A 21,133-nucleotide genomic window follows, 5' to 3' on the forward strand; every position below is an offset into this window, starting at 1 on the left:
TACTATCAGACACCCCGGCAAAAACGCAAACCAACCGCTTGTAGGCTTGATGTTTGTGTGGGCGGGACATGGGAATTTGTCGGAATCTAGAACGAGGTCATGATGACAGCAGGTTTGACCAGACTGAGGTTCATGTACTTGGTTTTTTTCTTGACCAATCTGGGATTCTGTCTGTCATGAAATTCTCTGTGGGACAAAAGTGGATGGTCAGAAAGCCGCGTCAGTAATCACGCGTCAAACAAACAATCATTCTTTTGCTTGAAACTTACAAGCATCACGACTCTCCTGTTTCCTTCTTAGCTGCTTTCACGAACTGCTCCGTTCAGAGTTGTCATCAGACAAGACACATATATAGTCTTTCTGGAGCCACCAGAATTCTTCTCTCTTGAGCTCATACAGAGTCTCAGCTCTTTGACGCGTATTTCTCATATATAGTCGAAGCGCCTGACAAGTATTGTGAATACTCGTTGACAATACTCGTTGAAATGTTGTTCTTTGGTGGCAGCGGTGGCACCCTCACGGAGTTGCGCTATCCTCCATGCCCTTGAAGCTTGGGTTGATCTCGGACGTTGAGTATGTGCTAGTCGTCTCGGCAGACTATCTTGCAAATGCTGGATCTCACAGCTGGATTTCACAGCTGGAGTCTGAGTCAGTGTTTCTGTTTGGACATCAGATTTCAAGCGCGAGTTAAAAGGACTCGACTTGTGGGTATCTGAGCTGGTGCTTACTTGGCATACTTTCCAAAGTTTTTACCATCGACTGCGGCATAAACCTGGCTGGGCTTGCAAGTCCGACGCCTATTCTTTCACCGTTGCTCGTTGCAGGACGTTTGCAACGGTGTCGTGCGCTCGGGAGAGCAAGATCCTGGCAGGTTTCTTCAGTCGTTCCTGGTGTCTTCTTTCTGGGCTTAGCTGGGTTGCTGCGGCGAATTTTCCCTTTACTTCGCCCTTGTATCTTGGAATCGTCCGTGCTCGTACGTTATAGGTTTCCGACGGCGTGAATAGGGTACTTCATGAGGGTCAGCCATCATTCATTGTCAGTACTAGCCCGCAATGGCTTAAAAGGGTAGCCTGACAAGAAGAGCCTCCAGCAACTACGTCAGGAATTACATGCATAAAGCTTGTAGCTCCCTTCCTCTCCGCCTCTCGTGCGAGCGGGCTGGTGACGCTGGGGGATGCTCAACAAAACGTGGATCGCAGGGCGCTGCTAGGTCCGTGATCTTTCCCGTGAGGATCAAGATGCTATTCTCAAACAGAGAAAGCTGGGGGAAGTTGGTTCCCAAGCTGCAGCAACCAGAAGAGAGACGCACATCACGTCCCGCCTCGGTGTATCTAGCGGCTGGCCGAGCGATGAAGGAGACGAGAAGCAGTGGCGGCGGGCGGTGCGATTGTATGTCAGGATGACTAATTTGGGCTAGCCTGCCTGTCAGGGACCGCCACATCAATGCCACCTACGGCTCCCGGGGAGCGGGGTCTCTGCCGAGAAAGGCCAACAACAGCCAATCAGCAAACAACCGGGAGCAGAAAAGGAAGGCGTAGGTTCTCGAATCTGGCCCCGAGAAGGATCCAAGTCTAGCGTCATCTCTAAGCAGCAGTGTTGACAGCCATATTGCACGGGCTTCTCCAACGCAGAACCAACCTCGAGGTTGCCAATCTGGGGCAGACAGACGATTCAAGCGTTGTATAGAAATCTTCCCGCTCCTTGAGCATCAAGGTCACAGTGCAAGACTCCTCGATGATTCAAATTTCACCAAAGAACAAGTTGGTTAGCACTGCTTCAGATTCCGAAACCTGCAGTAAGATGACGAACGAAACGGAGAATTCCGCATTCAGTGCGGCTCCCGAGTAAGAAAAGGGAAGGTACAGGCCTGCTAGGTGCCAGAGCCTCCGAGCTGCGGCTTTGCTACGACTGCCTCAGTGTCCGGGCGGACACTGAGAGAGATAGAGAGAGAGGCACTTCAGAAGACGACTAGCGTGCTGCCACTCAGAAAACGCTCCCCCTTGAACTGGATCGTCGTTTCACTCGTGCCTTCCTTATTGGGAGTCTTGGGCCCAGATGGAATTTCGAAAGCATATGCTGCCCCCAGGCTTTTGTCTCCCATTCTTGTTCTTCCACATCACCACCCTGCTTACAGAGTCGTTTCAACCACCACCAATCTTGTCAAGCTTTGTCGTGACCACTCTCTTTGCACATCAAGTCCAAGTGACCACAGGCTTGTCGCATCAGATCAAGGTTTGTTCAGCCGCCCGCCTTTTTGTCCCACTCCTGAACTTCAAGAGCTGGATACTGACGAGATCTTGTTAGTTGAAGAAGGCAATCGAAGTTCTCGCCCCGAGAGGTCAAGTTCCCGTCGACTCTTTTCTTTGCCAGTATCACAGCCAGACTCAGGTATACTCTATAGCCTTTAAATTGACTTTCCATCATTTCATCTATTACGCAACGTGAACTGACATTTTGAGTTCGTCCCATATTCGATTCAGGCCAATACCGTATCGTAATGGGTCTTCCACTGTATCAAGCTCCGGAGAAGGCCGAAAAGAAGACCGAAGAGAACGAGGCCAAGAAAGACGCCGAGACTTCCAATGGTGGCCTCAAGCACAGTCTCCCCGGTCTGGAGACTATGAACCCGCAGACTCTCCGAGACATCGTCAACTCTAGCATGAACCAGCAGGCTCAAGAGTCCCAGCTTTCTGGCAATCAGATTGATGGCGCCCACGATGTCAACCGTCCCGTCGACTATTACAACGGCAACTGGGGTCTTTGGGTGGCTCCATACCAAAGAGGCCAAGTCGCTGAGCGCCTCCGCTCGGGCCAGTCCCTCCAGCGAGCGCAACGTCCCCCTCCCCTGACGCCTGAGAACATATCCACGAGCCGTTCCACGATTGCTCTCACTGATGCTGCCTACTACGACCCTGACAACTATGTACGTCACTCGCTGCCGACGATCCCTGACGTCGAGGAAGAAGAAGAGGATGGAGAGGAGGAGCTCACCTCCCTCCAGAGAACTTTGCAGCCCGCAATGGCACAGGCAGTAATGTTCGCGCGCCACGAGATGTTGATGCTGATTACGACTCCTCGCCTTCGCAGTCGATTCACCCCCACTCTTGCCCCGTGCGAGGAGAGCGCCGAAGAAATTGACGACGGAATAAACCAGGCAGAGCTTCGGGACTGGGACTTTCTGAATGCTCTCGATGACCTCGAGTGGGATCAGTGCGATGATGATTAGTGCAGAGAGCATTCTATTCAATCTTTTTCTTTGTTTTGGGAGCAGATCGCACGCAAAAGTCTTCGAAAGATTCATTGAAATCATCAAGAACCTCATAATGTGCAGAGGTTAGCACTGGAGATCTGATCCCCATTCAGGGCCGAGGCCAATGACTTGTCACTTAGACATAGTCCGATCTTTTTGAAGCCAAATAGGTAGCTCAAATTCCCGGCTGCTACATGCCATATCAAAGATAAACTATTGGGTCAAAGATCATGTGGTGCGTGTATCAGCTAGTCCTCGTCAATTATTACCGGGCAGTCCCGGCAACACCACAAGAGCTGGTGAGAGACTACCAAATCACAAACATGCGACTCACCGGCCTCATTCAGGGTGCAGAAAGCAATGTGGCTGGGCCTGCTGTTGTTAAGTTTGTCAGGAATTGGAATGTTTCCCATTACGTCCCCAAGAAAATGTCTCTTTGCTGCCGTCATTGGCACCGACTGAGTGCCAAGGCTTGTGTGACTGCTCCATCAACGTTGTGTAGAAAGCGAGACGTGAACTCGTGGTTGGCTGCCGGCGGCTTCCGATAGGTGACTGTAGCCCCCGAAAGCAGGACAAAGTATACGTTGCGGCGTCAAAGGACAGTATGCATGATGGAGAAAAAGTACTTTTGAATTTCATCATCACCAAGAAGCCTATCAAAAAAAGTTTTCTTGCCATCCAATCCCCTTTTTAAACTCCCAACGGTGAATAAATGTAGTATCACATAGTCTTTGGCATTAGATCCCCGATAATATGCGAGCCAGCCGACCCAAATACCCTCGATAGGGTGTGGTGGCCGGCTAATTAAAAATAAAAGTGTTGTTGTTGCTGTTGACCAGGGGGCGGCTGGGCCAAAAAGTCAAAGTTCATCGCGTCCACGCCTGTGTTCCATGGCTCTGGTGATTCTGGTGAAATGATTGAACGCGAGTTAGCAAACATTTAAAATGACCCCGGGGGGACGGGGGACAAGGGACGGCGACCACGAGAAAAGAAAAGACGCAACGAAAAGGTCAAAAGGGGGTAAAAAGGGCATAATCGCAAAAACCTTGACGCGAGGAGGAGAAGGATTGATACCCACCCCAGAATATCTGATCGTAGACATCCATGGGAGACATGTAGGTAGAAGGATCGACGAGCGGCGGTTCCGTAGACAAGGGGTCCTGGAGTGTCGGTAAATAGGTCATGTTGCTGTTGCTGTTGCTGCTGCTGTTGTTGCCGTCAGGATTTTGCCGCTGGTGTTGCAAAGGGGCTAATTGTACATACGCCGGGTATTCCGCAGACGGCGGCATTGCCGCGTTCCCGTTCTGCATCTCTGTCATGGCAATGGCGGCGCCTTGATGCGGATCGAGAGTTGTGCTCACACCTTCGAGTATAACCTGCGGATCATTAATAGTGCCGTTCCCGGCAGAGGCCGCGTTCGGTGCGGTAGGTGCCGTCGAGTGTCCGTTGGGTTTGTGCGGTGTGCGCGCCCCTGAGGCGTAGCCACTGTTGAGTTCCCTCCTGAGACCAGCACCGATGATTGTTCCATGATCGTATATGTTCCGCAGTGCTGTGAGCGCTCGCGACAGCGGACCAGAGAGCTCAATGTCCTTGTCTGACGGTGGTATGTATGGGCCAGTTGGACTCTTCTCCTTGCTTGCAGTGGCTGAGAGTGCTGCGATGAGATCACCTTGGAGTTGGCGGACTTCAGGGTCGGCCTTTGTCTCACCAAGGATGCCTAACAAAACAGCTGACGACAGGCCGTGGTAGGTAAAAGCCCAAGATCGCGTCGGAATAACAGATAGCTGGTGCATAGCGAGAAACATGCGTACTGTCTCGGCAAGGTTGACTTTGCACTTCTCGGCCAGTGATCGTTTCTGGGAGCTTGTCAGCTTCGATTCTCCCTCATCGCAGCCACGATGAAGCGCCGGTCTGCAGCAGACAGAAACGACGAAAGCTGTATGGAGGCGGATGGCAAAGTATTGGAGCCGATCGAGCGCAGAGCTGCAAGCTTCCTTGGAACGAATGGCAGGGACGACCTGTTCTCGTAATCTTTCTGTTGCTTCACAGTTATCGAGGATGGTATCGTAGGACGCTGCTGCAAGTGCCTCGGGGTTCAGGCGCTGAGAGATGATTTTGCACAAGTGGCACATAGTCTCCAGGTATCCCCAGCCGCCAGCTTTGGGATTTTGCATTGGTATCCGCACCGATCCCGCATTTGTCATGGGTGACCTGTACGTAAATTAGATTCGAACACCAGAGACGGGCCAGATCACAAGTGGAGGATGTTCCCATCCGACAGAGCAACATACCTGTCAAAGGACAATGAAATCAAGGAGTCATGCCAAACGCATTTCCACCTGGTGTGAATCTTCAGTTAGTGCGTTCATTAAAAAGCAACAGCTCCCGTCCTAGAACCTCCGACATACCATAATGTTCGCCTGACACGCTCCCTGTCGGAAAGTTCAGAAGCCATCTCGGTTTCATTGTTGGTCGACGTCCTGTCAAGACCCAATGACTGAGCCAGGCGACATGTTAAGCCCAGGAGAGCCCAAGAGGCCTCGGCCTTCATATCGTTGAGTAGCGCAAAGCTCGTCATTAGCAATGCCTGAATCGAGTCAAAATTCGGTCTGTCCCAGGGCTGTTAGTACGAGCAAGTCGCAGTCGTATCTGATAGCAGCGAAACTTACCTGAGGAGGAAGTTACTTATCCTCAAGAAATGGAACGAGATCTGGATGTATTTCTGCGAGTTGGCAGTTCGGATGTGGTAAGGAGACTCATGATATTGTGAGCCAACAGCAAGTATTGCAAATAATATTGCAAGCCACGAGGCAGACACTGGCTTGGTGGCCTTGGAGTTGCTTTTCGCGTTTTTGGCTCGGTCCTCAAGGTAAACAAGTAGCCGACTCTCTACGTCATTGATATCGATAACGAAGCCCCAAAACTGTTGTGGAATCTCCTTGTATGTTCGGAAAAGTCTAATCACAAGTTAGTGAAGTTCCAAGAGATACACCTATGGCCACAAACGCCTATCATCGCCGATGGTGGTCGGGGCACAGTTGACGACAATGAACTGCAACGAGGGTTCACCCACCTCATCACCTCTCTATCAGAGGGCAATTCCGTGGTGATGTCCAGCGTAAGCTTTTCCATATGCCTCGGTGACATGAGAGGAAAAGGGGCCGATGTGTCTAGTCCCAAGATTGACCGCATGTCCTGTCGAATGTGTGTTGACTCATCCTGCTGCTCGGTAGCAGGCAGCTGTTCCCTGAGGATGGCAGGTATGCTGTTCTGTCCTAGGTATCTTGACCCTTCTGAGGTGTCACCGCCCTCGTCGTCTGTAACGGCCGAGTGAAAGCCATATAAGTAACCAGTAGAATTCTCATCCGCACTTGGCGACTGGTGCCGCTTACCGTAAGCAGCTACCCCAGTGCTGCTCTCGCTTTTAATGTCAAGAGGAGTCCGCTGGGCATCCTCCTCTTCTGGCGAGCGCGGCCGTTTCCTGCCCGTAGGAGCATTCTCCGATGTGATGGATCCACGCGTGCCTGAGCGGTTGGGCTTGTAGGAGCATAGCTGTGCATGATCCCGCTTGACGCAGTTCTCGCAAGGCTGCTTGTTGTCACATTTTACCTTCGGTGTGTCAGTCGTATGCCAATGAGACGATACTGCGGGGTCTGCATACCTTGCGTTGTCGACAGGGCCAGCATGCAGTTCCTATTGGCGTGCCATGGTTTTGGCAAATGTCAATTGATGAGTTCCGACGTCCACTATGTTCTCAGCCCAGTCATGACACACTGTCAACGAGAGTGGGTCTGGGTGACTCTGCAGGTATGTACACAGTATGCAATGGTGTGTTGCAAGAGACGGCCGATCAAGATATTCAGGGGTTGGCTGAGATGCTTTGGGATAGGGGTCTGTCCGGCCCGAAGACCCCGGCCCGTAGAGATGGATGCAGGAGTCGGGACCGGAACAGGACCGGCAACAGATCCATGCAACATAACAGGTAGGACACGCCTGTATACCAACAGGAAGACAAAGAGGACCAGGGGAACGAAGATGCCTCGGAGAAGAAAAAGAAAAGCAAAATCGAGGCACGCAGAGGATAGAGACATACCAAGGATAGGAACAAGAAAACAATGAAACTCCATAAGTGTAGCAAGTATAGGGGAAGGATTGGGGACGAAACAAACAAGAAAACAAAATAAATTAACAACATACCGTAGCGCACCTTTCGATGCGAGTGAATGATTCGACTGGCCTCCTCAGGAGTCAAGTCATCGATATTGGGACTGGCACTGTTCTGACCCGCCATCTCCCCGGGTTGGCGGTGGCCGACAATAGGAGCTAGCTAACTACCTGGGCAGGCCGATACACCTTAGCAGCTGGTCGCAACAAAGCCGAGAGACGGACGGTGGGTGTGCACCTTGTCGCCTGCGCGTAATTGACCTCGTGGGGAAGGAAAGAGATATGGTGGTCGTTTTGAACCCCGATAGAAGTCCGAGGTGGCGGAGTGCAGCTTTGGCATTTGAAAGAGTCAATCGAGGGCGCTTACTACGAAATTTTTGGACCTTAGGTATCTACCTTGGTAGGTTGCGACGTCAAGGGGTGGCGGGCAACGAACGGCTAAAAGCTCCAGGGGAGCATTGCGACAAGAGGTCCAAGCAGACAGACAGGATTGGATTGGATGATGGGCAGGACCAAACCTAAAGACCGACGTCGTCGCAGTGAATTCTGGGTAGTCCCCTCTTCCCTGCGTGCCGAGCAAGCCGTCCGATTGTGTGGCCTGTGCAGGAAGCGGGGAAAGCATCGCGATTCTACTACGGTACTAGACCTAGAACAAGAGGTGGGCATCCGCCCATCTGCAGCATTGGTTCGCGGCATTGTGGATGTACCATGTAGTACGGGTTCCTTCTACGAAACAATTGGAGAGCAGGGACTTGCCTGCCTGCCTGGCTGGCCTGCCAATATGGCGCCAAGTCGCATTAGGTAACAAGTGGGGCTTTGGTTTTGAGACGTCAAATTGTTGGAGCTGAAAACTCGCAAATGTCAAGACTCCCGTTTGTCCCGCCATCAATACCCTGCTGCCGCCCCTCCAAAAGTCGACCCAATCCAATCCAATCCAATCCACGATACGACACCCACCTCAATTATACCGAACCAACGAGCACTTCTTGCGGCTACAAGCGCGCCAAATAACCGCCTCAAGAAGGGAACTTCCATGCTCCTTTTTGCCACCCTCAGTTCCGCTTTCAATTTTGCTTGCTAGTCTTGCTAGTTCACTACCACAAAGTATAATTAAAACCTTATATAGACGCTTCCCGAGCGAGCAACGACCCTCGACTTCGTCCAATCCATCAGACGGCCTTGGGTCGACTTATCGCCACCTTGGCGGGTAGGTCGAGGAGGGTGCGATCGTTGTCTGCGCGTCTGCATGTAGCTGCAGAGCCATTGGTAGCTTTCAAATTACGCCATTCATTCGGTCCGTGCATTTGTGTTCGGTTGATTCGCATACACCAAAGTCATGTACAGGCTAACAACAGGGCTGGAAACCCAACTAGAACAGTCGCGGGACTTGGGCGCTGGCGCCTAAGTGAAAGTCGCCGCCATGAGTAGGCCTCAGCCCACAGGTGCGCAAATAGCGCGAGCCGACGTTGTTGCTGCCATGACCCGGTTGAACGAACTCTACGACCTCGCACTCGAAATCCCGACTCGCAGCCGATCGCCCAAACCCAGAAAAGGAAAACCTCCTGAATTCTCAGATGCTATATACGACAAACTACAATTGCTCTACTCTCAAGGCAGCATTGAGAGTGTGCTGAACAGATTTGATACCTGCATAAGGCGGAAGAATCGGCTAGAACGTAGTCAGGACCATGATCGCCAGTTGCTGCAAGATGTGCTACATCAGTGCTGTAGTCCAGAGCTGGCCGAGTCGGACAAACATTCCCATCCTCGCCGGTCTAAACGATTATCAAATGACGACGAGGGCGAGGACATATCTCCCAAGCGCTGCAGGAAAATACAGCTGCACAAACTCGACGTCGTGCAAACGCGTGCTTTGGCGAAGCCAGGACCAGGAAGAGGGCCACGACCTAGAACATTGACAGCAAGAGAGTCTGATGAGCAACAGGAATCAGCCAATACGAGCCGTACATCGATTGCGCCTTCTATCTTCTCCGAGGGCGAGGACTTCGGGGCGACCCAGACAACCGCCGAAGCGTCTTCGCAGGAAACCAAACATGTATTGAGGCCCAGTTCCAAGGCTCTCCTGGAGAGAGAGCCAGCTGACTTTGATTTTGAGCCCAACTCTGATGAGGCTCAGGCCTTTGAAGAGGCCCATGAATGTTTTCCCAAGTCCGATAAGCGAGATGCAAGGAACATGTCAAGTCCTATCTTATCGAGCTTCCCAGAAAGTCTTGTTTCAGACCCGAGTAAACCCGAGCTAAGGCTCAATGCCGCCCAACGCGCCCTCCAAGATCGTCTCGACCTGGTTTGGCGTATGTTGATTTTTTTATTTCTATTTTCATATATAATTCCTCCTCTTTTCTCGCTCCCTTCGAACAAACTAACAACCATTCCCAGCTCGCCTACCAGAATGGCTCCATTCCGCTCCACTAGCCATCGCATGGGAAGTGACGCGCATTGCATTACATTGCAACATTGAACTTAGCGACATCAAAGGCTTAGCTTACGATCAAAGCTGGGACAACCAGAAAACCCTCCGGTCTGTCTTGTACCAGCATCCCCTATTTCAAGGAAAGGCCTTTCCAGAGCAGTGCTCTTTAGATGCTTGGAATGCGGCAGTGAAGAATTTTGATAAAATCGTTCTTTCTGCTGAACTGGACCGCAACCCTGCCCCGACTGGAGCCTTCTTCATTTTAAAGCTCAAAGCGTTTACAATAGAACAATCTCACCGTCTAGGTAGACGCTTTGGCGAAGATCGTTTTCTCGAGGTTTTGTCCCCTTCGAACGCCTCGTCAATCAAGGATCCCGATTTGCTTCCAACTTTGAACAATTGGTTATGTCATGGCAAACACAGGTTTGTCGGCTGCAAATGGGCAGCGTTCTTCACAAAGGATGCTGGGTATAGGCGACCTGCCAGGGAGGTCCGCCTTGGACCCGACCCGAAGCCGGTTTTCAAGGATCGCATCTACTTTTTTGCCGAGGATGGGAATCGCTTCCAGTCACACCACCATGCTGCAAATGCGTCGTTTTCTGGTTATCTCTTCACCCGGACGGCTCTCCCAGTCCACAGCATGCTAAATTGGCTTTTGCAACTCGACCTTGTCAAAAACCAGCGCCAGCCATGGCCCAAGTTGTTTTCTCGCATCCAACTAGGTACGTATCCAGAGGCGTTAGGTGGAGATTTCCATTGCCATGACTCGCACTAACAGGATACCTCGGTTCAGGGTTGAGTAGAACTCACCCAACTGTGGTTTTTGCACCCTTGGAGATCCACGCCGAAGAGCATGATCTAATGTCCCCTGCTGGTAACGTCATGAATGACGGTATCGGCCTTATGTCTCGGAGTGTCGCTCGAGAAGTCCAACAAATTTTGGGCATTCAAGATTTACCCTGTGCCGTGCAAGGTAGGCTTGGGAGTGCCAAAGGCATGTGGATAATTGATCCTTTTGACCAGTCCGACGACAGGTGGATAAAAACCTACCCTTCGCAGCGAAAATGGAATTGCACGTCTGCGGATTCTCATCACCGTACACTGGAGATCAAAACGCATGCAAAGCCCCTTCGGTCCGCCAGTCTGAACCTCCAGTTCCTGCCGGTCCTCCACGATCGCAGTAAACATAAGCATGGGATGCGGGACTCCATTGGCGAACTGCTCCGTACAAGTCTCCGCACTGAATTGGAAAGCGTGCAGGTTGCTCTCCGTTCACCCCAACAGTTTCTCCAATGGGTCCACGAGAACTCCAATCATCGTCAGGGCCTAGGTAACACCTCGTTTGAAGTCCCTCGCCTTGGCGGCTTGCCCGAACGTGACGAGGACGTCATGGCTGAGATGGTCCGTGCTGGGTTTAATCCCAGAGGACAGAAATACCTCCAGGACATTGCCTGGAACATTCAAAAACAAAAATGTGAAACCCTCAGAGAGAAGCTCAACATTAAAGTTGGAATGTCGACTTATGCTTTAATGGTTGTCGACTTTTGGGGTGTGGTACCCGAGGGCGAGGTTCATCTGTGCTTCTCTGAGAAATTCACCTGCGATGGCTTTTCCGGTACTTTACTCAACGACCAAGAAGTTTTGGTTGCTCGATCGCCGGCACATTACGTTAGCGATATCCAAAAGGTTAAAGCAGTGTTTAGGCCTGAGTTGAAGGATCTCAAGGATGTTATCGTCTTTTCTAGAAATGGGAACGTCGCGCTTGCAGACAGGTTGTCCGGAGGCGATTACGACGGCGATATCGCCTGGGTTTGCTGGGATAGTAAAATTGTTGACAATTTCCAAAATGCTGCAGTCCCCGATTCTCCCGATCTGTTCCGACAGGGCTATCTAAGTAAGATCCCAGGAACTATGTCAGATTTGGTACGAGAATTGGGGCTAGAAAAAGGTACAGGCGAGATGATCGCGCGGGGCTTCGAGTTCAACATGCGGCAGAACTTTCTGGGCATTTGCACCAACTTCAAGGAAAGGCTTTGCTATAAGCGGAAGAATGTCAACGACTCCGTGGCTGTTCTACTCAGCACCCTGGTGAGCAATTTGGTCGACCAGGGCAAGCAGGGGATTGTGTTCGATGCAGGATCATGGCGACGGCTTCAGATGGAGCTCCATCCCGGGCCCGGTTTTCTTGAACTCCCACTATACAAGGAGAATAGCTGGAGAGGGACCAGGCTCCCGGAGCACATAATAGATCACTTAAAGTTTACAGTGGCCAAACCACTCATTGACAAGGAGTTGGGGGATTTTAGCAAATCACTTCAAAGCAAGTCGGGTGAAAAAGCACATCACTGGGACAAGGACCTGGTGGAAGTTTGCAACTATTGGGACGGCATGAGATCGTCCAAGTCAGTGGAAAAGCTGCTTGATGCGCTAAAGTCGGACATCAACGCGGTGGCAGTACTTTGGAAGAAGGTGATGGCGGGGGCCAGGGACGGCGATCGGTCAAGAGGCGAATACCGAAGGAGGATTAACGAGGTATATGAAGCCTGGCTCGACATCAAGCCCGCTGTTCACTTGCACAGGTCTCTGCCTCGCTCCAAAACGGTCGCTATGTTGTTGCAATCCTACCTACACCCTGAACAGACAACCTGGGCTCTTCTTAAAGCCTCCATGGCGTTCAAGTACCACGTCGAAAAGAACTCGTCATTTGTGTGGAAGATCGCGGGCGCGCAGTTGATGCTGATCAAAGCAATGGCCGGGGGGCGACAACCGGCTCCCGTCACCCAAGGGATGATCCCTTTCCTCAGACCGGACAAGAAGATGATTGATCGGTTCACTGCCGTGCAGGAGGGCACCGAATCGCTTTATGAGAGTGGCAATGCCGGGACGGATTATGGCGGGGACGATTTATTTGATGGTGCGATTTCCGATTGAGACTGGCGTTCCGGGAATGTGGTTGGCTGGTATTGGGGGATTAGGGGCATTGCTGTGAAGGCGTTGGTGTCGGCAGCTCTTGTTTTGCATATCTATGCTTTGCTTACATCGCTTTGCGTTGTTTTGCCCATGGCGCGTCATCTTATTGGCCATTTTCGTTTGAAGTATCTGGAGAATAGTCGGGCGACCAGTGGCCAGATCACTCCGGGCCACAGGTGCACATGTCTCAACGCGGTCGGGTGGAATGCCCAGCTTTATGAGTTGTCTCCCTTCAAGACGCGTCTCTATGGTGCCATTCCATTCTCAAGCCTGATAAAAACGAACCAACTGTACGCTGGAGACTGAGTGCCGAAGATGGCCGTCAATCTCGATTATCGCTATTCGCTCTTGATCGCCTCGCCGGCCCTCCCATCGCCCTGCCGATCAATCTTCTCACCAGCCATTTCTATGCTCCCCGAGGTCACCTAAATATGCATTATCTACTGGGAATTGCCGGTGTAGTGTCCATTGCTGCTCTCGCTGCCGCCTCTCCAGTTGAGAATGCCATACCAGGTGGTGTATTCACCATCCCGCAACAGAAAAACAAGCACTTCAAAGAGAGCACGGGACTGGACGCTCTCCTCCATGCATTTTCCAAGTACAATGCAACCCTGCCGCCGAGGCTGCGTGCCGCGGTGGAGATAAATCCGCGGATTCGGACCAAGTTGCGACAGCGTACGTATTTGGCGTGCACGCCGTTGAGATTCTGCGAGGCAAAGATGAACGGGAGCTTACACGTGAACCTTGGCTATTTTGTACAATTCAGGGAACAACATGTTTGGGTCTGTACTGGCCGTACCGCCGGCCCCTTATGACATTGAATATATGTCAGCCATTAGGATTGGTACACCGCCACAGAGTATAAACATCGCCATCGATACGGGGTCTGCAGATCTGCAAGGTCTTTTCCTTCACACTACGAACCAAAGGGACAAACCCGGCACTTGCTGACTCTTTCTTTCAGATGGGTCATGTCGACAGACACGCCCACCGACCAGCAAAACGGCCGACCAGTCTACTCACCGCACAATTCGACAACGAGCAAGCTCATCCCCAACGCGACGTGGTCCATCGCGTACGGGGACGGCTCGGGGGCCTCGGGCATCGCCTACACGGACCGGGTGCAGCTCGGCGGGGCCAGGTTCGACGCGCAGGTGGTGGAGTCGGCTACGTACGCGTCGAGGTCCTTCACCGATGACCCGTGGATCTCGGGCCTGATGGGTCTGGGCATGAGCTGGGCCAACACGGTGCGGCCGCAGCGGGCGCAGACTTTTACCGACAACATCAAGGACAAGCTGGCGTCGCCCGTCTTCACGGCGAACCTGCGGGCCGGCAGGCCCGGAAACTACAATTTCGGCTTCGTCAACCCAAACGAGTACACGGGTGCGATCGGCTGGGCACCCGTGATCCCGGCCCGTCCGTGGTGGGAGGTGCGGGCGTCTGGGTTCGGGGTTGGGAGCGCAGGGCCGTACCTGGCCAGGCCCTTCGCGGCCATCGTCGACACGGGCACGACGCTGCTCCTCCTGCCCGAGTGGATGGTCAAGATGTACTACGCACAGGTGGCTGGGGCCGCGGTGGACCGGTACTGGGGCTCATGGGTGTTTCCGTGCGCGTCGGCGCTGCCGGACTTCAGGTTCGTGGTGGGGGGAATCGTGGGCGTGGTCCCGGGAAGGTACATGCGGTATTGGCAGTACGACGACAGCATGTGCTACGGCGGCCTGCAGTCGAGCTCCGGGCTGGGGATTAATGTGTTTGGCGACGTGCTCCTCAAGGCGCAGTTTGTGGTTTTCGACATGGGCCAGATGAGGGTTGGGTTTGCGAACAAGAAGTTGCTGTCTTGAGTGGGCTTTTGGTGTGGGGAAAGCTTGTTTCGTCTTGAGGTGTCGGGCTTTTCGATCGTGCGCCAGGAGCTAGCTGGCAATGCCTGCACGGGGGGAAATAAGCTTGTACTGTCGGTACTGGCTGCAATGGAAAGCAAGAGGGACATAACATTTACTCTACACCAACCGTATTTAGTACGTGACATCGCTTAAAGAGTGTGCGCAATTTGACTTTTGCGGGGTGGTCGGCGTGTGCATTGTCATGGCGAAATTATTTGCACCCCAAGGCTTCACGATGCTGCATAAAGTTCGATAAAGTGGAAACAGAGCGACGCTAGACGATGCTACGTACACAGTACGTACCGTTCGTTGGCTAATGTAGTTGGCGCACATGTAACCGGTTGGCGGAGATCGGCTTATAACAATCGTCTAGTAAAACAAGTGAGAAGTGCGCTTCGTGCCAAGGCGAAACGGCCAGCCCAATGCGATCGACAACGGCTTGGACGGGACGAATGTACCGTAGTGCATCTTATTTCTACCGCGTAGAAAAGGAACCTTAGAACCAGGCCCCGAAGGCGCGAGTTGTTGCTGATCCGAACTCCACAGTCCAAACAGGTACAGTTTTTTGGGTCCTGCCATCCCTTTGATGCGTCCAGAGTTTGCACTGTCCGGAGCCAATTCAACCCCAGGCTATTAACCGATTGTAGCCCAGTGTCAAAGGCCCGAGAACACGGTGTGACGGCAGCCATGCGTAAGTCAATTGCGCACCAACCTGTTTTTAGAGTCGAGCATAATTGAGATGGAAGATGGCGGCGGTCGGACGAAAGATTGACGGAGATGTTTTTTTCCTTATTTTCAACATGTATTGTTTTTGTCTTGCATCGAGGCCTCACAAGAATGAGACTTGACATTGTCGCAAAAAATGCAATTAATCCAAAAGAAGCACAGCCCTGTGAAAGAAACTGGAAAAGCTTGTTCAGGGCCAAGCATTTGATTGGCATCGCCGAGATTGCTTGGCGATCAAGTCCGTGTCTTGACGCCGGTAAATATGAGTTCCAGCTATTTAGTGTGTTTGAAGTGCAAGCTACCATCCATATTTTTTTTATGCACAGCCACTGCGAGCAAAGGATTGGTGAAGGATTCTTTTGCTTTTCGAATTGATGAAGAAACGGCGGGAAAGGCGAGACCCCTCAGCAATCTACAGCCGGTGGTGAAAAGTCTGGATTCACGCGGAAATGTGGCGGTGCTTGTCCCGGCTGAACACGAGAACCAAGGGCCCCCTAGGTTTGCGCCCACGTCATTTCCTAGTTTAGCGGCCACCCCTGAGTCGTAACGCCTACCCGCTTCCCGTTCTGTCGTCTCTACTCTACCACGCATGGAGAATAGGATCAGGCAAAGCTTGAGGCACCAATTCTTACTTTGGCGGGTCTTCGCACACAAGGGGACCACTCCCAGCTTTCGTTCCCCGTTACCCACCGCTCACCCTTTCGCTCAGCATTCCAACTGCAGTCTTTCACTGTTGAACCCACAACACTCGTTTACATTCATTCGAGTTCGAGGACTATAGGATAGGCCACTATTATCCTCGACCAGAGTTCTTTTTTCATCTAGGCTAGGAAGCATCGAAATATCCCTATCTTTTTATTCCCGGGGGCGTCCGGAAAAGTGCGAGATTCTCCATCGACACCCAACAATCGAAAACAGCGCATTCATTCAGGAACGTACACTGCGCAATCATGGCTCTCCATAAGCTTGCGCGCTGTCTGACAGCGACGCTCTCTTTGGCCGCTGTTCCTATTGCAAACGCACAGTTTTACAAAATTTCAAGTTCTCGTACGTCGAGTCGTCCAAAAGAATCCAGCGAAAACCGTTGCCGTACGACTTGTGCCGCCATGGTCTGCTAACATTGCTTTTACCCTTCTCGCAGAAGAGATCAAGGACTCCACAACGACTCTTGCCTACGATTTGATGACCCTCTACCCAGGCAACCAGACCGGCAAAGAGCCAGGTATCTTGCCAGGCCCTCCTTCGGAAAACAAGGGCGACTACTACTGGTGGGAGGGCGGTGCACTCATGGGCACCATGATTGACTATTGGCATTTCACCGGTCACACGGAGTACAACGATGAAGTGACGCAAGGCATACTGTACCAAGTCGGAGAAAACGCGGACTTCCAGCCTCTTTCCAAGCGTGCATCGCTCGGAAATGATGACCAGGGTTTCTGGGGCATGACGGCGATGCTCGCCGCAGAGACCAATTTCCCGAATCCACCAAAAGACAAGCCCCAGTGGCTGGCTCTGGCGCAGGCCGTTTGGACGACACAGAACAGCCCCGAGCGACACGACGACAAGTGTGGCGGCGGCATGAGGTGGCAGATCCCACCGTTGAACGCGGGATACGACTACAAGAACAGTACGAATCTTTCCGACTTCATTGCAATTGTCTTTTACGTGTGATTTAGAATCGCGCGACTGCTAACACGGCTGACTCTGGTTTTTTTAGCGATTGCCAACGCCATTTACATGAATCTTGGAGCGAGACTGGCTCGTTACACAGGCAACACAACCTACTCTGATGCCGCCGAGAAGACTTACGATTGGCTTTGGAGTGTGAACTACATTGACCACGATACATACAAGGTATACGATGGTGGCCATGTAGAGCACAACTGCACCGACATCAACAAGGCTCAGTTCTCGTACAGTATTGCAGTCCTTACCCAGGCAACTGCGTTCCTGTGGAATATCGTAAGTAGTCTAGATTATCTTTTGTTTATGTTTTCTTTTTTTATGTTTTTCTCCATTACCCTAGTTCAGTTTCATCAAGACCCCTCTACTGCAAGACGCGGCCAAGCCCATCATTCCCCACTGCACCACAAGGTGGCGCCCGCCAAATATTTTGGCATCACTTGGCACCCGCCTTGGCACTATCACCCCACGCAACCGAGCCAGGAGACTTGAGCTAACCCATGTCGCCTCTCATCACAACCAGACGAGCAACGAAAAGTGGAAAACAGCCACCACCAAGTTGACCGAGTCACTGCTCCGTGACTTCTTCGCCGACGGCGCCGCGTTTGAGCTGCCCTGCGAGACAACCCCGGGCGGCTGCACCGCCGACATGTTGTCCTTCAAGGGCTACGTGCACCGCTGGATGTCGGTCGTGACGCAGGTTGCGCCTTTTACTGCGGCCACCGTCATCCCTGCACTGAAAAAGTCGGCCGAGGCGTGTATCAAGCAGTGCACCGGAGGTCCGACGGGTCGCGCCTGTGGCTTCTATTGGACTCGAGGCACTTACATTGACCCGAGCGTCGACAAGACCACCGGTGCCGGCGAACGCATGGACGCCCTCGCCGCCGTATCCAGCCTGCTAGTCTCGGAGGTTGCCGCTCCATTGACCGGCAAGGATGGAGGCACTAGCCAAGGCAACCCCAACGCCGGCATACCCAAGAGCAATGATCGTACCCTTAGCGAGATCACCTCGGGCGACAAGGCGGGCGCCTCCTTCCTCACTATCCTGACGATGGTTAGTGCCGCATCGTTGTTTGGCTGGATGAGCTGGGACTCTCGCTGAAAAAGGCCATGCGGTCTCACTTTTTAATTCTTATTCTTGTTTGTCTTTTCTGACATTCAGCTTTACGACTCTGGCATCTCGACATGTACAAGATTTGCTGGTCGATGTATGCCCATCGATTTGAGAGTTTCCGGGGGCCACAGTCCACCATGAGGAGCCCAAATGTCTTTGAGCGTTCGTCTTTTTTTTTTCTTTTCTTTTTTTTTCCTATGTAAGATATCCCGCCGAGGCTTTCATTTTGTTATTATTGCTCAGCTCTCTTTGCGATTTCGATCTTGATTCATGCAGGGAGCTCTCGCGAAATCACCGAACGCCCTGTTCTAGTTCATTGCAGGCGTTGGGGATATGGACATAGGTTACCATCATGGATAAATAATACAAGACTAAGATTCTTAGATACAAAGATGTCTTTTTTCGGTACTAGAGTAGGGTTATTCCAGAAGACTGGAAGAGAATAGCAATGTTCCGAAGCGTACTGTCTCATAAGCTTTTTGTAGTGTACATCCAGCTGCTGCGTAGATGCTTGTTTTCGATTTTATTGCTGGCGACTTGTCGATCAAACGAGACCGTCGAACGTACTACAAGCCAGTGAAACCACGATCGACTCACCTCGACATTTATGATCTACTTGAAGGAAAATCTGCATACTATCAGACTACGTACGTCACATATACAAGCTAGGGTCGATCACCTGAGGGATATGGCCGCTGCAGTCCTCAAGCCTTTGATCGACAGCGCAGTTCACCTTTTTCCCGAACAAAACAAGTCCTGTGTATTGGACGGAGTAGAGAGCCACCGCGCGCACGCGCAAACAGGCATTTCTTTGACCAAGGACAGTGCATTCTTTTGTCTATCCGTGATCTCTTTTCGAAAGAGTCGCACCGCCTGGCGCGATCACTGTGGCGGGTAGTGTGGGGTATGACGCGGCTGGGTCTATGGCTGTCGAGTCTCGAGGCACAAGGAATGTAGATACATAGTCACCGAGAGGTTGAGATCAGGCATTGCGTGTCCAGGTATAGTTGAACGCGGCTGGCAACTGTGCGCCTCTGTCTGCCTTTTGAACCCAGAACCTGCGAGGAGGTCGTCGGTCAGAGGGCGGGATCGCGTACGGCGTTTGTAGCTGAAGCGACAGCTTCCGCTTTATAACCAGCAGAGAACGGCCATGTATATCTGGTTCGGCCGCGTCGAGCTTGAGAAGGCAACGCGGAGTCGGAAAAGCTCAACCTTGGCCCCTCGTGTAACGCGGGTCCCTGCGCATAATCCTAGTAAGCTCTGTCGCGTCTCTGCGCCGGTTAGACCTTCAACGCGAGCGACCTGCACACTCTGGCAGTTTGCTACTGTCGCCAGCCAGCCGCGCCCCTTGAGCCGGTTGTGGTTAGAGGTGTCCAGAGGGGGGGGATTTCGTGCGCCGATGCCCCGTGTCGATGTCACTAGCAATGTCAGATGGCGGCAGGCTACGTGCTTCTTAGGTCATCGCTCCAGCGGTTGGTTGTATTGGCTAATCCGGGCTCGTGGCGGCCGCGTTGCTTCGACGTGGGGGCTGATTGCGCGCAATTTGTTCGAGGTCAGCGGGTTGCGGGGTGGTTGCGGGAGCGGCTTTTCGGAGCCATGGTCGGTCGCGGATTGGGCTGCACGTTTGCAGCTGTTGCGTATATGGGACAGTCGAGTAGCAGTCTAGCTGTGTTGGTGGCAGCTCAAAGTGTACCTGGGTACATGTTTGAGGTTTTGAAATGTCGCCAGAACAAGTTGAAGCTGAGCAAAGCTGGCTGATTTCCAACTGCGACGTGTGAGTGTGGGAGAGCACGGGCCGGTTTTAGTTCTTGTGCTTGGCACACGCTAGCAAGACAGCGCGCGCACACGGCAAGGGGTGCAATAATGCAGGCTGCTTACTATACATCTGTCTATTACTCGTCGTAGCCTTTCATTTCAGTTTTTATCAATCGTGATCAGCTCAAATTCACCAGGAACCATCATACCATCTCATCATTCCATATGGCGATGCGCATACTCCATCGTCTCTACAGTACACCCATAAGCCGATGAACCGTTAGTGTTTTCGGCTCCAAGCCCGCCCATCAGTGGGGTCTCCAGTTGCGGTGTTTTTCGGCCATGTGCGTCCGCATGTTAACTTGCTTTCTCGGCGCATTGGTCCCTTGGATCGAGACATGCCGTGAGCACGCTGAACCCATGGCAATGGGAGATAAGGTGTAATTAGAAAGAAGCCACAAGACGCAGAGAGAGAAAAAGAAAGAAAAAGAATTGAAGAAAATACTCGCTAACTTGCTCGCCTACGACCTGAGGTTACACTGGTCTAGACTCGTGGTAGAATCAAATCTCACCGCTCTCTGCACCCGTCGCTATGTGCGCCTTTTAATAGAGTTTCTCCACCCCATGAAAAAAGGCATCTTGGCATTCAATCAAGCTCTGCTCGCCGAAGATGTGTGTCTGCTAGCTGTCGACTTCACTCTGCTCTCTCAATCATATTCCAGCCTGACTGCTAAACTGCAGTCGGCACTACCGAAGAGGTGGTCAGAGCAGGGTGTAGATGCTTACCTTACCTTACATGCCTGCATCAAATACGAAGTACTTTACCAATGTAATTTGAAACCAATTACGAAGCTTCAACTTCACATACACCTACACCGTTTTACCACAACGATCATTATATCCCTCTCTATCTATCCAACCACCGGCGGGTCCTGTGAGCGATTTTCTGTGCATACAAGGGAGCGTCATTTGATGATAGTCCCTTCATGGCTCCAACAACGTACATGTATACTCCGTACATATTGCTACAAATATACTTTAATTATCCGCTGCGAATGGAACCAAAACGATCAATACTAGCCTCCTCGAACTGTCGGGTTGGTCTTAGTAAGACACATGCGCCCGTGTAACCTCAAATATGGAGAATAAGCACCGAAATC

General features: G+C 52.0%; 7 protein-coding genes across 7 annotated transcripts; 6 read left to right on the forward strand and 1 right to left on the reverse strand.

Annotated features, from left to right (window-relative positions):
- Positions 1-538: 538 nt before the first annotated feature.
- On the forward strand, positions 539-1,538 carry MGG_16688 (uncharacterized protein; the record flags this gene model as incomplete). Its single annotated transcript, XM_003711573.1, has 3 exons — positions 539-573; positions 1,091-1,381; positions 1,430-1,538. The coding sequence occupies 3 exons, from the start codon at positions 539-541 to the stop codon at positions 1,536-1,538; spliced, it is 435 nt and encodes a 144-aa protein (XP_003711621.1).
- A 959-nt stretch (positions 1,539-2,497) lies between these two features.
- On the forward strand, positions 2,498-3,226 carry MGG_07680 (uncharacterized protein; the record flags this gene model as incomplete). Its single annotated transcript, XM_003711574.1, has 1 exon — positions 2,498-3,226. The coding sequence occupies one exon, from the start codon at positions 2,498-2,500 to the stop codon at positions 3,224-3,226; it is 729 nt and encodes a 242-aa protein (XP_003711622.1).
- A 658-nt stretch (positions 3,227-3,884) lies between these two features.
- MGG_07681 (uncharacterized protein) lies at positions 3,885-7,896 on the reverse strand. The gene is made up of 9 exons (XM_003711575.1): positions 7,448-7,896; positions 6,912-6,943; positions 6,324-6,859; positions 5,920-6,207; positions 5,659-5,859; positions 5,542-5,589; positions 4,514-5,461; positions 4,329-4,456; positions 3,885-4,155 (listed from the first exon to the last, which is right to left on the reverse strand). Exons 1-9 carry the CDS (start codon positions 7,539-7,541, stop codon positions 4,055-4,057), a joined length of 2,376 nt encoding a protein of 791 aa, XP_003711623.1. The 5' UTR covers positions 7,542-7,896; the 3' UTR covers positions 3,885-4,054.
- Positions 7,897-8,834: 938 nt separating this feature from the next.
- MGG_13453 (RNA-dependent RNA polymerase) lies at positions 8,835-12,776 on the forward strand (the record flags this gene model as incomplete). The annotated part of the gene is made up of 3 exons (XM_003711576.1): positions 8,835-9,726; positions 9,812-10,567; positions 10,639-12,776. 3 exons carry the CDS (start codon positions 8,835-8,837, stop codon positions 12,774-12,776), a joined length of 3,786 nt encoding a protein of 1,261 aa, XP_003711624.1.
- A 470-nt stretch (positions 12,777-13,246) lies between these two features.
- MGG_13454 (podosporapepsin) lies at positions 13,247-14,656 on the forward strand (the record flags this gene model as incomplete). The annotated part of the gene is made up of 3 exons (XM_003711577.1): positions 13,247-13,490; positions 13,582-13,699; positions 13,780-14,656. The coding sequence occupies 3 exons, from the start codon at positions 13,247-13,249 to the stop codon at positions 14,654-14,656; spliced, it is 1,239 nt and encodes a 412-aa protein (XP_003711625.1).
- Positions 14,657-15,527: 871 nt separating this feature from the next.
- MGG_13455 (uncharacterized protein) lies at positions 15,528-18,680 on the forward strand. The gene is made up of 4 exons (XM_003711578.1): positions 15,528-16,468; positions 16,563-17,048; positions 17,139-17,383; positions 17,628-18,680. The coding sequence occupies exons 1-4, from the start codon at positions 16,372-16,374 to the stop codon at positions 18,204-18,206; spliced, it is 1,407 nt and encodes a 468-aa protein (XP_003711626.1). The 5' UTR covers positions 15,528-16,371; the 3' UTR covers positions 18,207-18,680.
- A 688-nt stretch (positions 18,681-19,368) lies between these two features.
- Positions 19,369-19,976, forward strand: MGG_16689 (uncharacterized protein; the record flags this gene model as incomplete). Its single annotated transcript, XM_003711579.1, has 2 exons — positions 19,369-19,580; positions 19,676-19,976. The coding sequence occupies 2 exons, from the start codon at positions 19,369-19,371 to the stop codon at positions 19,974-19,976; spliced, it is 513 nt and encodes a 170-aa protein (XP_003711627.1).
- Between the last annotated feature and the right edge of the window lie 1,157 nt (positions 19,977-21,133).

This window comes from Pyricularia oryzae, chromosome 3 (genome assembly GCF_000002495.2).
Source record: "Pyricularia oryzae 70-15 chromosome 3, whole genome shotgun sequence".
NCBI classification, from domain to species: Eukaryota; Fungi; Ascomycota; class Sordariomycetes; order Magnaporthales; family Pyriculariaceae; genus Pyricularia; species Pyricularia oryzae.